The following is a 20,205-nucleotide window of genomic DNA, read 5'->3' on the forward strand; positions in this document are numbered from 1 at the left end:
TGTGAGGTATCACCGCGTACATTAGAGTGCCAGCAAGAATTCTTGCACTAGACCTCCTCTGTAAATCTAAGCTGGTAACCTGTAAAAATTTTCCATGTGTCGCCTATGGAGATTTTTAAGTACCAAAGTTTGGCGCCATTCCATGAGTGTGCGCAATTTTAAAGTGTGACATGTTAGGTATCCATTTACTCGGTGTAACATAATCTTTCATATTTTACAAAAAAATTGGGCTAACTTTACTGTTTTGTTATTTTTTAATTCATGAAACCATTTTTTTCCCCAAAAAAGGCGTTTGAAAAATTATTGCGCAAATACAGTGCAAGAGAAAATGTTGCAATGACCGTTGTTTTATTCCCTAGGGTGTCTGCTAAAAAAACATATATAATGTTTGGGGGTTCTGCGTAATTTTCTAGCAAAAGAATGATGATTTGTACATGTAGGAGAGAAGTGCCAGAATAGGCCCGGTATTGAGGTGGGTATAAAAGCCTGGTATTGAAGTGGTTAAATACTGACACAACTTGTGTAAGGTATATGTGAGTTGACTACATACTGTATCTGCATTCTGCAAATGTGTGTTGTTTTTTTTATTATTATTATGTTCAGCATTAATCATGTCAGTAGAAGTTGCACACAACTAAATCAATGCAAGTACATACTTGAAATCACTACTAAAGTGCTAGTATTTGTATGCTAGTAAACAAGTGTTCAGTACCCTGCTTGATATCTATGCATGTAAAATTGATGATTGTCAAAATATTCCTTGTTTTGTAGGACCCACACTGCTGTTAAAATAGCCCCATGTTACAGTGCACCAGTAATCCATGTCTTGGATGCTTCCAAAAGTGTTGTGGTAGTAAGTTATAATAATTTTATAATATCTTAGGTGAATAACAGTTCATTATAGTATGTTGAATAAATGTAAAGCCAAACTCCAGGCACATATGAAAACACCTATTATGCAGCTATGTCTACCTCACAGTCATACCATGCATTATGTAACTAGTAAACTTGTAAAAATAATGAATTGCAGCCAATCAGATTTGCTACTTGCATATGTACTGACTAGGAACATAGTTACTGAAAATTGAGAAGAGGGATTAGCTCATTAGTCTGGTGTTGCTACTCCATTGCCCAATTACAGGCTTAGGCCAGGGAAAGTACCTGTATTGAACGGAATGTATAGAGGATTTGTACATATGTTCTATATTAACTAAAATATATATAAACTGTTGTATGTGTGCTTGATTTTAAGGTCTTTAACCCTAGCAGTTAAAGCTTTAGGCCCCTTTTATTGTACCCTTTTTCCTACACAGGTTGCTAAAAGCTTGTTTATTTCACACATAGAAGTGAATATTGTAGAAAAATGAAAAAATCCTGTTGGTTCCAGTCCTTAGAGTCCTTCTCCTTGGAGGAGAGGGTATGCCCTTTAGCCCAGCTTCACACTGGGCTGCGGGAATGAAGCCGTGTGAGTTCACCTGAACTGCCACAATTTCACTCCCGCTTGTCAGTCTCGATTTCGGCCGTGATGACAGAGACATCTGTGCATGTTTAAAAACAGGGAATCTCCATTTGATGAGCTCTATTTCGAGAAGAGCCAGTACCAGTGAGTCCAGGCTCAGAGCTTACACACCCCCCAACCCTCCCCCCAATATTGAGGAGAGGCCCTGGAGACGAACTGCAGCAGGACATCAAGGGCAGCAGGATTAGCTTATGTCAGGAGTAATATGTCACATGGAGGCTTGTACATTTTCAAATAGCTTGTCATGGCCATGGCCTAGTGTGTGCCGCTTTTAACAGATGTTGCAGTCATGAGCATAGTCTGCATCACATTTCGTAGCATAATGCCCTGTTCTCTGTGCTTAGTCATGCCTCTCTAACAGGTTTCCAGCCCCCCCACCTTTCAGTGGGATGCCATCTTGAGCACGTTGCTCTTCTACAGACAAGCACACTGCAGCTCAGGTAGCTAGCTTGCTCCAGATTGTGATCCCGGTCTCCACATCAACCTTTATTTGGTTATATTGTTAATTTGGTTAAAAAAATAAAGAAATAAAAAGTTCATGCAGTTCAACTCACAGAAAAAAAAAAAAAAAAAAACACAGAAATAAAAAACCTCCATATACACAATCCTGTTCCCACAGTCGATTCAGAGAGAGGCAAAAAAAAAAAAAAACATAAAGCATCCTCCAATTTGTTCCAGTGTGTGAAAAAAAATTCTTCATGTTAATACAAAGTCCCGCCTCCTATGATGGACAGAACAGTTGTCCAATGGCAGCGCAGAAGACAGGACTTGCTATTACAGAGGCTGCAGTGTAAACAGGTAATTCTCCTGTATGTACGGCACTCATCCTGTCCCCTCCAAGGCAGCCAGCATATATATCTTTTGTGGCCCCCGGGCACCCTGGGATTTGTTGGGGGCCACAAAAGATATACATGTCCAAAGTACCAGGTGGGCTGTTCGAAACCGGATTACCAGGCGGGTCAGACTTTGAACTTGCTTTCCTTAGACCAGTGTTTCTCAACCTTTTTCTAGTCGGGGCACCCTTAAAAAGTATTTTCAGTCTTGAGGCACCCCAGTCCAAGGCTTGGTTCACATTACGGTGTGTCGCAGAACACGGGCAAAATCGTGCTCACAGACAAATGCTCTGCTCTTTAGGGGTACCATTAATTCTTAATGGTACCCCCACAGATTGGAAAACGTGGGGTGCTTTTGCTGCAGTGCAATTTAAAAAAAAAAGTTTGGGGACTTGTTTCCCTGCATTTTGTGGGTACGGAAATAATGGACTGCCCTACATGCAGCTACACAGATGTGAACCAAGGACTTGTTCACATGTCATAGGGGCGGTAAAACCACATGGTTGAGCTGTTTTTACCACCCCCAACTTCTCCACCTTTAGCTGCAGAGGCAGCAGCTGAGGGTGTTCACATGCTGTGGCTGCAACTGGAGGTATACCGAGGGTGAATAGGGCTGCACTGCAACTACCCTGCAACTGTGTGCATTGCACGGTTGCGGTGTAGTGATGCTGCATTTACGGGCCTAAAACAGGTGGTGAGGAAGCAACATAATGCCTTTTTACCGCCTGTCAAATGCCTCTGAAAAGCGATCTGTGCATGGATTGCTTTTCAGAGGAGCAGCAGTCCTTGCTGCTATCAAACAAGCCCTACAAAAGCCATTCTGATGGTACAGGAATGGGGGGGGGGGGGGTCAGGATTAAAAGTAACATACACACATACATACAGACACACGCTTACACAAGAGAAAAGAGAAAAGCCCTAAGGCTGACGCAGCGCTAAAGGAAATTAGTGAAAATAAAAAATGATTGTGTATCATATGTTGAAAAAAGAAATTAAATAAATGAAGCAGCTAGCACTAAAGTTAAGCACAAAAACCTCAAAGCAATACATAATACAAAGGAGTACAGCGCTACAATACCCACTCATATAGAAAAATAATGTGGAAAAAAAAAAAATTATGGATTTATATACCACTTTTTTTCACTTTACGCACGCATACACACATGTTTACACACATGCTTACACACACACATACACACATGTTTACACACACACATACCTACATGCACACACACACACACACACACACACACACACACACACACATACATACATACATGCACTCACATGTGCAGACACACACACAGACACATGTATAAAGCCATTTTAAAATTAATCTAGCTTCTAGCTCAGTACCTTTCCAGATTCCTCATTGAGCCGGGTACTGCACTCTAGGGGGAAGCAGAGAGCACAGCACACTCCTCTGCACTTTATTTTCTATTTTGAAGCCGACAGAGCTTCTCACAGTTCGGCAGGAGAGCAGGCTTATCTGACAGCCTTCTCTCCACTGACCCCGCGGCACACCTGAGAACCTCTGACGGCACACCAGTGTGCCGCGGCACACTGGTTGAGAAAGGCTGCCTTAGACCATTCAGAGTATGAATCCTAAACCACTACATTCAGTGTTTTAGGCCAGGTTCACACTGGTACAACAAATGCACTAACATTGGGAGCTAATGTTGCATGATGTATAAAAATCAATGTTTCCCTATGAGAGCTGTCTTAACTGGTCTGACACAAGTTGGTCCGACTTTGAAAAAAGTTCCTGCACTACTTTGGTCCGACTTTGATCCTACTTCAGTCCATTGAATATCATTCAAGTCGGATCAAAGTAGGATCCTTGTCCTAACCATCCGACTTGTGGCATCCTACATTGTGATTACAGCAGCAGTAAAATGAATTCATCTCGCAGTGGGATTGTTGTGATTGGTCAAAGAACAAGTCAGACTATCACAAAGTCAGATCAAAGTAGTATCATGTTCATGAAAGTCGGATGGATGTCAGACCAATGTAGGACTGATGTTGCAGAGAAAAGTAGGATGAAAGTTGTATGACTGTCGTGTCGTACCAGTGTGAACCCAGCCTCAGACAGTTTTCTATCCATTTAGGCCCCTTTCACATTTATACAACATCAAAGTCGTGCGATTTTGCGGCCGCGATTTGTGATCAGTACAACTCCGACTTTGCCACAACTTTGGCATTAACCAATAAAAACATACATGGTGTGAGGCAATTCATTTTCCTGCCACCGCAGTTGTCATTGCTGCTGCGGCAGTAGCAGTGCATGAGGAAGAAGAGGAGAAGCAGAGACGGAGAAGACGTTGATATTGGGTACATCCCATCATTGCCAATCGTGAAGATAGGGGTCAATTTTGGGTCCTCTATAATGAAGCATGAGAAGAATGCTCCTTACATTGGTGGTCAGTGGGAAGGATGTCCCTTACATTGGTGGTCAGTGAGAAGAATGCTCCTAACATTGGTGGTCAGTAGGAAGAATGCTCCTTACATTGGTGGTCAGTGGGAAGAATGTCCCTTACATTGGTGGTCAGTGGGAAGAATGTCCCTTACATTGGTGGTCAGTGAGAAGAATGCTCCTTACATTGGTGGTCAGTGGGAAGAATGCTCCTTACATTGGTGGTCAGTGGGAAGAATGCTCCTTACATTGACGGTCAGTGGAAAGGATGTCCCTTACATTGGTGGTCAGTGGGAAGAATGCTCCTTACATTGGTGGTCAGTGGGAAGAATGTCCCTTACATTGGTGGTCAGTGAGAAGAATTCTCCTTACATTGGTGGTCAGTGGGAAGAATGCTCCTTACATTGGTGATCAGTGGGAAGAATGCTCCTTACATTGGCGATCAGTGGGAAGAATGCTCCTTACATTGACGGTCAGTGGAAAGGATGTCCCTTACATTGGTGGTCAGTGGGAAGAATGCTCCTTACATTGGTGGTCAGTGGGAAGAATGCTCCTTACATTGGTGGTCAGTGGGAAGAATGCTCCTTACATTGGTGGTCAGTGGGAAGAATGCTCCTTACATTGGTGGTCAGTGGGAAGAATGCTCCTTACATTGGCGGTCAGTGGGAAGAATGTTCCTTACATTGGCGGTCAGTGGAAAGGATGTCCCTTACATTGGTGGTCAGTGGGAAGGATGTCCCTTACATTGGTGGTCAGTGGGAAGAATGCTTCTTACATTGGTGGTCAGTGGGAAGAATGCTCCTTACATTGGTGGTCAGTGGGAAGAATGCTCCTTACATTGGCGGTCAGTGGGAAGAATGTTCCTTACATTGGCGGTCAGTGGAAAGGATGTCCCTTACATTGGTGGTCAGTGGGAAGGATGTCCCTTACATTGGTGGTCAGTGGGAAGAATGCTTCTTACATTGGTGGTCAGTGAGAAGAATGTCCCCTTCATTGGTGGTCAGTGGGTCATTGTCTTTGTAGTTTGTCTTTGTAGTTTGGGTCACACAAATCATAAATAGCTGGGCACTCACAAATAAATCGAATGATTTGCTCATTTTTCCACCAAACATTCACTTCCTGGTTATTCCCTCAGGAACAATGTGCTCCAAACAGGTAAAAATAATAGACATGTCCAGGGGCGTCGTTAGGGCGGGGCTTGGTGGGCTGGAGCCCCGAATGGTACCCCGAAAAGCCCTGAGTCTCGGCTGTTTAATTTAACATTATTAGCCCTGAATCCCCTGAAAAAAATGTGTGAGCGCGGACCGCGGTGCTGTGTCATGTCAGTGTCTGAGTCTGTGACGTGCGAGCGTCCATCCAACGACATCACAGACACGGCCCCGCCCGCGATCCCAGGATTGGCCAGTGAGATGTCCATCATAGGCGCGCTGTGCTGTTATGATGGACATCACAGTGGACCAATCCTATGGCGATTCACGGCCAAAAGGGGTGAGAAAGCGTGCGAAGCTTGACTTCACGTCAGGCGCAGCAAACAGACTGGAGTCTGTGTGAGGAGGCGGCAGACCGTGGCACCAGCGTGGAGGACAGCTGGAGGACGGGTGGAGGACCGCTGGAGACGGGGGGAGGACGGCTAGAGCAGACAGCCAGTGTGAGTGACAACAGGGGGGGGAGCCGGGAGGACACCTGGACAGTGAAAATTAAATAAATAATATAAATTCCAGTGTATTACAGTTATACTGCATACACAGAACTGGGTGATAATAAACTATTATGACCAACGGATGTTTAAATGGTGTCCATGTGTAAAATATATACCATACAATGTGAGTGACAAATAAATTATTAACAGGTGTTAATACACAATCTGGTGACTGGAATAATCCATGTGCAAATGGATGCAAGTGATACAGTCCCAAAACAAATTGGAGATAATCAAAGTGCATAGTGCTCTTGTGTCTTCCAAATATGATATGCCAGAAAAAAGTGGTTCACCAAAGTTCACCAAGTATAAAGATACTTACTTACTGAGAAACAAGCGGCTGGCGGTGGAACGCACGCTGGATTTCCAGGATACGACTGCATCTCTCTCCACACTTCCTTATCCCTCACAAGCATACAGCCTCAGTGCCGGGACACGGGCACCAGCAATAGTAAGCAGCCACTTGGCACTGTGCTTATAATTTTAATGATTTAATAAACGTTTTACACTATGGAGGCATTTCCTCTCTTTTTTTGGGATCTGGTCTGCTGCTGACATCGGAACCTGTATGAGATTTTGCTGACCCATATTTAACCACAAGCTAGCATTGACCATATTTTAATTATTTGGTCAACAACGTTTGGTAAGGAGGCATCTATCTTTATACTTGGTGAACTTTGGTGAACCACTTTTCTCTTATCGTCCATGGACGGACACAGCTCCTTAAATCTTGACAAGTGGGTTATGTTCCCTGTTTACAGGAGAGGACTAGGCAGAAACATGTTAAATAGTTAAATACATGTTACATTAACAGAGTTGAACAGCCCCACCCAGGGGGCGGTCCCTCCAGACATAACCCTCCTCACTGCAGCATGCAGCCTCAGTTTCGTTCTGCCTAGCAAAGGAGAAGGACGTATGGCTCCCTTTGGGCCCAGCGCCCTGAGGAGAAATTTTATTTTACTTTACTTTACTTTTTCTTGAAGAATCTTCTTTCAACTGTCGGCTGAGAGACAGGCTGGATAATATAGATCCTTGTAGTCTACTCAGTCCGACCAGCAAGCGTGGGCACACCTTTGCAAAGAGGCTTGGTCTGCCACGCTATACCCCATGACTCCTGGGGTGGCCGGTGAGCTTTGCTCCGAGGTCCACATATGACTGGGCTGTGGTGTTGTCTCACTCACAGTGGACCGGGCCGACAGCTACCTCCATTGCGGTTGTAGTTCTGTCAGGAATGCGTCAGCGAGTCCTCGCTTGGACGGGTAAGTACAGTCCCTCCTGCTTCGGTGGGTTGGTACGGCTGGGCATTCCTGGGGTTCGGGGGTCCCTTCCCCTTACTTCCCTGCTCCTTTCCCTTGCTGCATTGCTAACATTGCCGCTGTCAGGGGGAGGGGGCCTTCCTGAGGGGACTGTGTTATCTGGCCTGTGTTTTTTCTTTTTTGTATTGGGCTTTCCTGTGAGGTAAAAAGCCCTGTGATGAGCACAGATGTTTATGATTATACTTCAGCAGACGCTGACTGATTGGTGACACCTGTAACGGTTTTGCTTTTTATGCTGTATCTGTGTCTTATCCTTAAATAAAACAGCCCTAGGAGGCTTTTCCTGTTTAAACACAGGTCCCTGCAAAAGTTACCTCACGGTTCTTTTCCTCACAGGCAGCGCTGGGCAGTCTCCTCCTGAGGGAGTCCCCTGGTTACCCCTGGTCAGCGCAGCAAGTGGGTGAGAGGCCCTGAATAGGGCTCTAGGAGCTTTTGTCTATTTGTATGGACAGGTGTGCATATTATAATACACACTATGTAAATATTGGAGTCAGTATCTGGGTCCTTCCCCACATGCTGGTGGTGGCAGCAGGTGTTAGCACCTGGGATTCCCACAGAGTTTTTATTGTTAGTCCTGGACACAGTTTGTGCCAGGGTGGGGGTGGACTGCGGGCGGGCGGTAAAAGAGTGCCCCCTTCCCCCGTTATCCCCTGGGGAATGCTCTGTTTGGAGCCATGGACCAGGTACCTAGTTAAAAAAAAAAAAAAGGCAGAATAAGGCATTTATGGGTGCGCTTTTTACTGCTGCAAGGGACTCTCCTAAGCTGCATAGTGCAGCTGGGTTTCCGCCGAGGGCTCGGTCTTTTTTGGATCGCACAAATCAGACCGCTGTGTAGGTTTTTTCCTTCTGTGCCCTTCTTTGATAATTTCTGAGATGCGGAATGAGAAAAGCCGCTGAGGGCTTTTGTAGTCCCTCACCGCCGGGCGGGAACCCCTACTTGTATGGATCTGACTGATAGAAGATCCGAAGTACTGACCCGTTCCATGTTTACCATGCTGGGGTCTGGCTTGCGGGCCTATTGTGGCCACTACACTGGGGTCTCAGTCGACGCTGGCGCCATTTTTTGGGAGGTTTTTCAATTACATTGAAGACTCCCATTGGCGCCCATTTTGTCGTAGCCGCGCTATGGCGTAGCTTACATTGTGCCGGCCATTTTCCTGTGGCCGCGTTCTGAACGCTCGGCGGCCATCCTGGAGTAGTCCTGACCCCTAGTGCTGTATACAACTCACAGAGTGAGCATTTTGCACCAGACAGTGGAGGAGCACCGACTCTCTCCTGAGGTTATTAGCCTAGCGGACCAGCTGGTCCAGGGCCTCATATAGGTCTGTGATGCTTCATTGAATGCTGCGCCCTTGTTATCCAGGGTGTCTGTTTCAGCCCTGGTTCACACTGGGTACGATTTGGGACGATTTGAGATGCGATTTGACATGTCAAATCGCATCTCAAATCGGTGGCAATTGTCGGCAATGGTACTGTCCTAATCAGTGCGACGCCGCATCTGCGATTTCAAGGAGTAGTTCCTGTACTACTTTTTGCGATTTCGGGCCGCGATTTACATTAAATTGCGTTTTACCGCGATTTTGAATTCGCAGCAGTGTGAATCTAGGCTCAGAATGGTTTTATGCACACGGTGGTGTAGTGCTTAACTCCATTACTTGGCAGCAAAAGAGTCATTGGTTCGAATCCGCACACTGACTCCAATCTGCCTGGAGCTTGCATTGTCGCTCCCTGTGTCTGCGTGGGTTTCCTCCGGGTACTCCGGTTTCCTCCAAAGACATGTGTGTGTATACACCTACATAATATACATACACACTATGTGTGTGTATTATTTAGGGGCAACCCTCCCAGGCCGTCAAAGGCCCAGCTGGGGGACTAATCTGTCCCTGGGTGCATAAGCCGATCACGCCGGCACCCAAATCCTGCCAATGTATATAGCCTTCCCTCCCTGTCTCTAGGTGGGAGGGGCGGCTTGCAGGTTCACAATTCAGTGAAACCTCCCTGCTCTCCGACTAGTGGGTCTGCGAGGTGGTCTCTTCGGAGTACTAGATAGGGTTTCCTCCTATCCACAGAACAAAGTTCTGTCCTTGTGTCTTCCTCTCCCGGCCCGTCGGTCTGCCTTGGGCAGCGTGGGATTTGCTAAGCTGCGAGGTAATTTTACCTTTCCTGCAGTACGAGAGTTTTGGGGTTTTCTATGGGCCTCAGGCCCTAAATACCTTTGTGAACGTTGGGTAGTTCCGCATGGAATCCATTTGTTCGGTGGTAGCTGCGCTTCATCTGGGGGATGTCCTGACGTCCTCGGACATCAGGGACGCATACATGCATGTCCCATTTTGCACATGTCACAGTGTTTTTTTCTGTGCTTCGTGATGAGAGAAGGGTCTCTGTCAGCCTGTGGCCCTCCCTTTTGATCTGGCGTCAGCACCATGGGTTTTCAGCTAGGAGCTTGCACTTATTTGAATTTTGTTGGGACAGCGAGGCTTTGCCTCATTGGCTACTTGGACGACTTTCTTCTGAGAGCAGCTTCTGTCTCCGACCTAGTGGATGGGTTATTCCCATTCAGACCCTCCGAAGATTCGGGTGGATGTTAAACGTTTAGGCCAGAAAGTGTAGCTCAGTGGCAGCAAGCATGCCCTCCATGTGTGCAACCCAGGGTTCAAATCATGGGCATGCTAGGTTCCGACTCAGCGTTGGAGTATCTAGTGTTGATCCAGACTCCTCAGTGGCAAAGGTCCTTCTTCCCCTGGAGAAATTGCAGACTCTTCAGTCTGCGGTGAAGGTATTGGCATCACGCAATCGGTCTTCTCTCCGGGCGCCTGCTGGTTCGGGGTCTGTGGGTAGCCTCCTTCAAGGTGGTACTGTATGCCCAGTTCCACACCCTGGTTTTCCAGGGGAACTACTGTCCAGGTTGTGTCTGAAATCATTAGATTCCTGTGCGCCACCTAGTCAGAGTCTCTCTGAGTTGGTGACAGAGATTCCCGACTCTTCGGTCCGGGAAGTTGTTCCTTCCTTCCAGTGGTCGGTGTTTACGACGGATGCCAGCTCACGGGTTGTGAACCTGGAGGTTCACAAAACTGGGGGGTCCAGTCGGCCCTGAGTCGCTGGACTTGTGTGGACCTATGACCACACCTCCTTGAATGTGTCTGGTCTCGGTAGCTACCCAGGGTCGGGCCTGGCTAGTGCCTGGTGGGAGACCACCTGGGAATACCAGGTGCTGTCTACTGTTCATTGTCCTACTATTTTAGGCGATCAGGCTATGCTTCTCCTTGTGGTCGACCGATCTGGTTTCAGCCGGACAACGCCACGGCCGTGGCTTCAGTCTACCATCAGGTATGCCGGCAGGCGGACTACTGGAGTCGCCAGATGCTGGACCAGGGCGACTGGTCTTTGTGCTTGGGGTGTTTCGGCTCCCTTGCAGGAGGTGAGCCTCACATGGCATGGATCTCCTGGCAGCTTGTCTCCGCCGCAAGGGTGTCAAAGTTAGTGGCCAGGTCTAGTGATCTTGTACAGACGCGTCAGTCGCACTGGTGGCCCTGTGTTGTCTGTATCGGTAATTTTTTGCCATTCCTCCATGGTAGTTGCTTCCTCGGCCACTCCACAGAGTGGATGCTGAGGAGATCCCGATGATTCTAATCGCTCCAGATTGACCTCGGCGTCCTTGGTACGCTGATATCGGGCGCCTGGTAGCGGAGGCACCCTGGCGATTGCCAGGGCAGGAGGTTCCTGTCTCAAGGTCCCATACTTCCTCCTGTTGTACAGTCACTGACTTGCTCAACATGGTTATTGGAAGCCAGACTTTAGGTGACCAGGGTCTGTCTGACTCGGTCATCTCAACAGGGCACCGTAGTCTTCTTCCGGAGGATCTACCGTCGTACCTCTCTTGGTGCGAAGGGATGGAGTGACGTCCACGGGCGTACTCTCGGTGTCCAGGGTCCTGCTGTTTTTAAAGCTTGGATTGGATCTAAAAAATGCTTAAAGCACCGTTTGGGGGCAGATTTCAGCCTTGGCTGTGTTCTTTTAGTGGCCTTTTTGCAGCCCGTTCCCTGGTGGGTCCCCTTTTTTTGTGTGCAAGGGGTTTGTCATATACTTTCCCCTCTTGGCCCATCTCTTCCCCCATGAGTTTTGACTCTGGTGCTCTCGGTTCTTCAGGAACCTTCCTTTTGGAAACAGAGAGATTTTCTCTTGACACTATCTCAGAAGGTGGCCCCATTAGTGGCCTTTACCTCTGTTAGAGGGGTTTCTGAGTTGGCGGTCTTGTCTTGCAAGCCGCCATGCTTGATCCCCCATAAGGATTAGGTGATGGTGCGCCCGCGACCTTCCCTTCTTCCGAGGGAGGTTTCGGCCTTTCATACTTTAGGCGTGGTACGCGCTTTGCAGGTATACCAGCCTACTACAGCTCCATTTCGGAGCTTCTGACTCTCTTTTGTGTCGGTGTCTGGTCCACAAAAGGGCCTGGCGGTCTCGTCGACCACCATTTCTCGGTGGATCAGGCAGGCCGTCATACAGGCCTATGCTCCTAAGGGTCGGGCCCCCCTTTCCGGTCACGGCACTTTCAACCAGGGCAATTGGTGCTTCCTGGGTTTTTTTGGGGTTTTTTTCGACATCATGCGTCGGTCTCACAGGTGTGCGAGGCGGCGATTTGCTCGTCCGTTCACGCTTTTTCCAGAATTTACATGGTTGCTGTGAGTGCATCTTATGATGTTTTTTTCAGCCGCTAGTTTTTGCCGGCGGCTGTTTAAAGTTGCACCTCCTCCGTTGAGGAGCTCTGCTTGTTTTGGGGTGAAGTTAAAAATGGTTTTTACTGATATATTTCCCACCCCTCGTTTTTTGACACTGCTTGGGGACGTCCCACTTGTCAAGATTTAAGGAGCTGTGTCCGTCCATGGACGATAAGAGAAAATAGGATTTTTTGTACTCACCGTAAAATCCTTTTCTCTGAAGTCCATGGACGGACACAGCTCCCACCCCTCCTTTTTAGGTTTGTACTGCTTGTTACGAACTGAGGCTGCATGCTGCAGTGAGGAGGGTTATGTCTGGAGGGACCGCCCCCTGGGCGGGGCTGTTCAACTCTGTTAATGTAACATGTATTTAACTATTTAACATGTTTCTGCCTAGTCCTCTCCTGTAAACAGGGAACATAACCCACTTGTCAAGATTTAAGGCGCTGTGTCCGTCCATGGACTTCAGAGAAAAGGATTTTACGGTGAGTACAAAAAATCCTATTTTTTCTGGCATATCATATTTGGAAGACACAAGAGCACTCTGCACTTTGATTATCTCCAATTTGTTTTGGGACTGTATCACTTGCATCCATTTGCACATGGATTATTCCAGTCACCAGATTGCGTATTAACACCTGTTAATAATTTATTTGTCACTCACATTGTATGGTATATATTTTACACATGGACACCATTTAAACATCCGTTGGTCATAATAGTTTATTATCACCCAGTTCTGTGTATGCAGTATAACTGTAATACACTGGAATTTATATTGTATATTTAATTTTCACTATTAAAGCGCCCCTCACGTATTACTTCATTCTATAAAATCCTTCCACTCCTTCCCTGCAAGCTTGACACAACAATCCTAAGTGTTCAAGTGACAGCTTCCATACTTCTCAGCTAGTTAATATACATGGCAATGTTCTACAGCCTTTTACATTTCTACAAGATAATCCAGACCCTTCATTCATTCCTACTTTGAGTTCTATACACTGAATTGACTTTGCAATTATGCGGTTTATCTTTTGAATAAGAGCGTTACCACTATCACTGGAATTGATGGTCTGATCTATTGATTAACCTTTACAGTGATCTCTGTGCTCTCATTCTGCTTGGTGCTATATTGGCCCATTGGAACATTGTTTGCAGGTTATTTATACTCCCTAGTGGAAGCATTTGATACATAGCCCCAGTATAAGATCTGCATTTCCAGTGCTCACCCTCAGGGTCATTGTCATCACTGTTACTTTTGATGTTATATGTCCAGATATCTAGGGGTTAATAATTATACTTTGGTCAAGTGGGATTTCATCATACCCCCACTTTTAGAATACAACGTTGTAATTTTTTACAGTGTATTTATTATGTGGTGGTCAGGTCAGTGTATGCAGTTCAGGTCATTGTAGTCAGGACAGGTGAGTGTTTGCAGGTGAGTGTATGCAGGTGAGTGTTAGTGTATGCTGGTTATGTCAGTGTGTGTGTGTGTCTCTCTGTACTAACACACACACTCACGTAGGTCAGGGTATGTGTATCAGGTAGGTCCACCTGCGCCACTCCACCGACCGCCCCCCCCCCCCCCCCCGGTGCCAGCTTGGCTTCGGGCTGAAGCCCCTGGTCTTTTTGGCACCTAGCAACGCCCCTGGACATGTCTGTTATTTTTACCTGTTTGGAGCACATTGTTCCTGAGGGAATAACCAGGAAGTGAATGTTTGGTGGAAAAATGTGCTTGAGAGGGGCTACTATGCTGAAAGGATTGGGTGGGTTAAAAAGCTGCTTGTGCTTACAAAGTCGTACTGAAATTGTACTGAAATTGTGTCTATATTATTCAGGTACGATTTGCATGCTACTTCAGGGGTTTAACATTGAGGTCTATGGACATCAACTCGCATGGAAATCGGACCAAAGTAGTGCAGGGACTACTTTTAAGTCGGCACGACTTCAAAGTTGTGCCAGTATGAATGGTGTTCATTGAAAATCATGGAGAATGACTTGTCATACGATTTTGCAGTACAAAATCGTGAGACAAGTTGTATAAGTGTGAAAGGGGACTTAAACAGATTTTCCAAGCCTGTAGACTGTATCTTACACATTAACCTTGTGTGGGGAACTCTGTCAAAAGCTTTTGCAAAATTCAAGTATACTATATCAACAGTCGCTACTTTGTCTAAGGTTTTGCTTACCTCCTCATAAAAATTAATCAGATTTATTTGACAACTCCTGTCTTTCATGAATCCAATGTGTCTGTTTAAAAAAAAATGTTCTACCAAAAATGTATATATGTTGTTGTTTATTAAACCCTCCAGTATTTTCCCAACTATAGACGTTAAACTAACAGGTCTATAGTTAGTTACTTGGAAAAGATATTGACCCCTTTTTTAATACATTTAGGGAGGACTGAAGGTTCAAAAGTTAATCTTCAAAGAGGATCAATTATAAACCAATTTATTAAAGTATATTTAGTAAAAATAGAACATGAAAAGTTGAAAAAGGAAGCTTGTGTTCATGAGCGAAACATGTCAGATTGGTGTAATTTCCCCTGTGATGTCCATTCCTAGACCAGATCCTGCAAGATATTGCGCGGACATCACTCCTATCTGCACCTGTCCACCCAATTTACAGTCCATTCTTACACAGCCTGGTTAGCTGTTTGGCTACTGTAACGGAATGACCTGTGACAAACGGAGACTTTGGAAGGATGAGGAGTACTCCTGTACCGGCGTCACCACGGAGTCTTAGTCTAGGGTCACCTTATGTCCGATAGGGTCATAGGGTGACTGAGAAATGATATCCTAAATTACAGGACAGGGGACATTACTGATAGCTCATATTGCAGTAGATATTGCAAAGTGTTGGTTAATTCTATGACTTATCTCTCTGTGTAGACTGTTGACATGTTAAATGAGGCTGGCTCTTGAAAGGCCTTTCATTGTGTGATAACACTGTGTAAAGCCTATTGATGCTCAGGTGTGAATACCTTGCTGTCGGAGACAGACCGTCTGTCTATAGATGTGGATTGAGGGGAAATCATTGTGCGATGGTGTTTTGTTGATTTCTGTTAATGAAGGAATGTGACTTCTCAGGTGCAGTGATTAGGTCATGTTAATTATAGACCGGCGCCGAAAAGTCTGGAATGTTTAGCAATTAGCCATCTGAAGGTGTATTGAAGCCCCCCAGGGTGTGATGGGTGGGTGGAGAGTTCGATTGTTCCTGTGATCACTGAAACATGCCTTGAAAACTGTATATAAACTTGAGAGCTAACCATTAAAAGTGTTCATACATTTTGAAGCAGAGAATAGAGTGGTCAGTCTCATTTTCTGGGGAATTGATATGGATCGTGCCTGCTGGTTTGTCTGAGTGTCAGATAAGCTGTCGTGGGTTAATGGAAGGTCGTAAACGGTGGTGACCGTTACAGCTACCATTCAGTATATTGGTGTACTGACTCCATTCAGCCTTTACCTGTACCCATTGACTCTGTTTTAGCAGACTCAGCCATCAATCCATCCCCCATATACTCCACATCACGCCCTGTACTACCATTGAAGTCATAGACTGGCTAACTGTGGTTAAACCACATTATACTATATCTGCAGTCACTTGCACTAATGCATGTTCGATTCAACCAGTGGCAGTGCGTCCATAAGGGGTGCATGGGTGCCGCCCCCTCTCTCCTGGCACCATTCGATTGCCATAGACAGATGCATGCATTGCATGAATCTATCCATGGTCGCCACTGACACCCCCTATTCAGGTGACTGGCCCCTTTTTGGGTGCCGGGCATCTGAATTACAGCGATGGAGGTGTTTTTTGGAAGCACCTGATTAGAGCCATAGGCTCTAATAGGCACCCAAAAAGGTGAACAGTGGGCGCCATGCTGGGCGTTCGCTGTTCACTCACTCAGCTGTGTGTTAGCAAAGCGAAGGAATTTGCTTTGCTAACACTGAACCACCTCTCGGCCAATCGGGTTCTCGGGACTGTTACCTGATTGGCTGAAACGTCAGGCGCTGTGATTGAACGCCTGAGAGAGAACAGAAGACGACATGGAGGATGTGCAGGACACCGCCGCTGACCCGCTCCGAGACAGGTAAGTGCAGGGCACAGTAGCACCAATTGATGGGCACACTGGCAACGTTTGATAGGGCACAGTAGCGGCAATTGATGGGCATACTGGAAACATTTGATGGAGCACAGTAGCAGCAATTAATGGGCACACTGGAAATATTTGATGGGGCACAGTAGTGGCAATTCATGGGCACACTGGTAACATTTGATGGGGCACAGTAGAGGAAATTCATGGGTACAGTAGCTGCATTTGATCTTACAGAGGCTGCAATTTATGGTAACAGAGGCAGTGTTTGGCATTGTGGCTGCGTTTGGGCACAGTGGCTGTAATAGATTTGTATTTTTTTCAGTTTGTGCCCCCCAAAAAAATTTTGACCATCAGCTGCCACTGACTGGATTCAACCATCAAATTGGATGAGTGTGTGGTGTATATGTGATTAGTATGAGTGTCTGCAGCTGCTTCTTATTTGGTTTTGACAATGTTGTCATTTTAACTTTTTGTTATGTCAAAGGTTTTTGCAATTGTTCATGTTCTATTTTTACTAAATATACTTTAATAAAGCTTCTTATAATTGACAGATTGATCCTCTGTAGATTTTTTTTTTTTTGGACCTTTAGTCCTTCCTAAATATATGCTCGTATAGCTAGAGCAGGGATATGCAATTAGCGGACCACCAGCCTCTGCCTCTGGGTGTCGTGCTTATGTCTGTGCCTCATGGGACTTGCAGTTGTTCAACAGCTGGAGGTCAGCTAATTGCATATCTCTGATCTAGAGGATCACGCTACCATCCACTCCCTGTTCTAATTGTATGGGTATGATCTGACTGTGTATGGGGCAATAGTGCATGAGATTTAGTTTGAGGTATTAAACAGCCTTTTTTTTTCCTTTATGCTTTTTAAATATGACCACCACATTGACCGTTTGGCAGTTATTAAATAATTCCAAAAAAATTTAAACAATAGCTTTGACATGGCAAAGCTCAATATTTTTAAAACACATGGGTGTGTCCTCTCTGGTCCAGGTGCTTTATTCACCTTTATTTTGTCTAAATATTTCTGGACCATATCAATTTTAGAGCCATAGTGGTTCATGTGGGGCTATGTCAGTAGCATCCCTATTATGCACTTGAGCTTCCCCATGCTCCTTTGTATGCAAAGCTCTGAATAAAGTATTCAATGAATGTCTCTCCACTCAGCCACTGCAAATTATTTTGTGAATAGCGCTAAAAATAGGCCCTGCAAAACTCCTCTCCTGTCAGTTTAGTGTAAGGGCTTGGGATGTTAAAAAAAAAAAAAAAAAGCTTTGCAAGCAACATCTTTGAGGCGCTTTAGAAGTGGCGTATACACCGCTTCTAAAGCGACCCTGCCCCATTGAAATCGCTGGTGCTTTTAACCTTTGGCCGCTATCTAGTGCCCCGCCAATGGCCGAAAAGCGCCTCTAAAATGACGGTAAAGTGCCGCTAAAACTAGCGGTGCTTTACCACTGACGCCCCAGCACCTCAGTGTGAAAGTGCCCTTAATATATTTGATACCTTTCTTTGGGATTGTCCTACTCTTTTGCAATCTGTTGTCTGTTTTGAATTTTTGCGGCCTTAAAGCGGTCCTCCACCCTAAAGTGGAGTCCCGCTGATCGGAACCCTCCCCCCCTCCGGTGTCACATTTAACACCTTTCAGGGGGAGGGGGGTGCAGACACCTGTCTAAAGACAGGTATTTGCACCCACTTCCGGCCACACGCTACGGGCGAAAGACGGGCATTCCGTCACATCCCGTCTGTCGCCCGTTGTGTGCTGGGAACACTCGGCTCCCAGCACACAGCGTGTGAGCTGCAGTATTTGTAGCTGCTGGCTTTTAATATTTTGTTCCCATGGCACATCCGCTTTAATTTCCTCATTACATACAGGTATTCTGTTATATTCTTCGTAACATTTAAATGATAGTGTTCCTTAATTTTTATATGTTTTAAAAGCTATGTTCCTGCTGCCTCCATGGCAGCATACCTGTGATGAGCTCCGCCCCAGACTCTTCCCCTCAGGATAGTGAATAAATTATAAAATTGAGACCCATACCCCCGCTAGCATTCTCCTTTTTTTTTTTTTTCTCATACCTGATGGATATTGGTGTTGTGTGTCCTTACCTCTGCCATGTGCAGCTTCCATCTGGGTTCAGGCCTCTCTCAGATGTGGTCCCCTTCCTTGGGCTGCTAAAAGCGCTGATAAGGGGGGGGAGCCCCTTCTGAGGGTCTTTTGGGGCAGCAGTGGTCTTCCATCTTGGAGCATTGAGTTCCTGCCTATCAGGTTTGGCCGGTACTCTCTTCTGTGGGGCAGGTAAGGCAGTTTTTCCTTTCCTATTTTTTGTCATGGCCATATTTTGTGTTGCCTTATCTTTTTGTTTTTTCCTTACTTTCTGTCTTTAGGTCCACTGTAGTCCCTCGTGTGCGGCAAGCACATTGCGCATGAGTACCCTGCCGGTTGTTTTCTTTCTCTATTTGCTGTGAGTCCCGATTGGGGGGGTGGGCTCTGACAGCGCTGTTTGTTTTACGGTGCATGTGCGAGAGGCTGACGCCTTGAGCACCATCTTACTTGAGGGAAAAACACTTGTGGTGTTTACCTCACTATAGGTATCTTAGGGGGGTGGGTTTTTGGCTGAGTCTCACGCCTTTCCCCCCTCCCTTTGCCCTATTTATGGGATGATGGGAGGTGAGTTTGTTACTCTGCATTGATCCACCAGGTCCTTGCCCCGGAGTGCTCCTGGTTCTTTCAGCTATTGCCGTGTTCTGGTGGGTAATGTCTGTTAATTAAAAACAAAAAAATATATATGTTTTTTAAAGGAAATATATTTTTTTTAGAAGGGGGGAAATAGGAAGGGGGGCAGGGAAGGAAGTAGCATAGAGGTTTCTATTTTAGAGTTCCCTGTAGAGTTGCATGATTCTGGGAAAAATGAGAATCACGATTCTTTTGCATAAAATGAAGATCACGATTCTCAAAAAAAAAATGTATTCAAAGTTATTTTCAACACAAAACAGAGCTTATGTGCTTAAATACAGTATATGTATATCTGACGGACTGTTTACATGTTACATTTTAAAAGCTGCAGCAAAACTTACATGCTTGCTAATGTGAAAGAACAGCTCTGATTTTCACATTTAACAAAATGTGAAAATCAGAGGTGTTCTGTCACATTAGCAAGCATGTAAGGTTTGCTGCTGCTTTTAAAATTTAACATGTAAACAGTCTGTTTGGTTTACATATACTGTATTTAAGCATATAAGCTCTGTTTTGTGTTGAAAATAACTGAAATTTAAAACTCTGTTGGGTGTAACAAGATGTCCGCTTGCCCTCTTCTCACTAACATTACTGTGCAGGAGTGTGGGGTGGAGCAAGATGGCGGCAACGAAACGTCACTTCCTGACCAGACAGCTGCCGCCGGGTGTACCAAGATGACCACCGCTCTGGAGCTAGGCCAAAGCCGGGGACTTTCCTATGGCCGCACCCGAAAATTGCGGGTCATCCAGCCTGAAGATCGGGGGGGGGGGTGAATCGGGATTGCAATATTGTCATGATTAATCGTGCAGCTCTAGTTCCCTGGTCCATTAAGGCATGTGCTTTAATATAAAAAAAAGAGGTGGGGAGAAGGGTGAGTGT

The 20,205-nt window shown here is 45.8% G+C and overlaps 1 protein-coding gene across 2 annotated transcripts in view; it reads left to right on the forward strand.

Moving 5' to 3' along the window:
* The window catches only part of MTR (5-methyltetrahydrofolate-homocysteine methyltransferase), a 1,155,773-nt gene that overhangs the window by 969,803 nt on the left and 165,765 nt on the right, over positions 1 to 20,205 (forward strand). For both annotated transcript variants that reach the window (XM_040350739.1, XM_040350741.1), the window contains one exon: positions 772 to 853. In XM_040350739.1, the coding sequence (XP_040206673.1) occupies positions 772 to 853 (82 nt within the window). The remainder of the gene's footprint in view (positions 1 to 771; positions 854 to 20,205) is intronic.

This window comes from Rana temporaria, chromosome 4, assembly GCF_905171775.1.
Source record: "Rana temporaria chromosome 4, aRanTem1.1, whole genome shotgun sequence".
Lineage (NCBI taxonomy): Eukaryota > Metazoa > Chordata > Amphibia > Anura > Ranidae > Rana > Rana temporaria.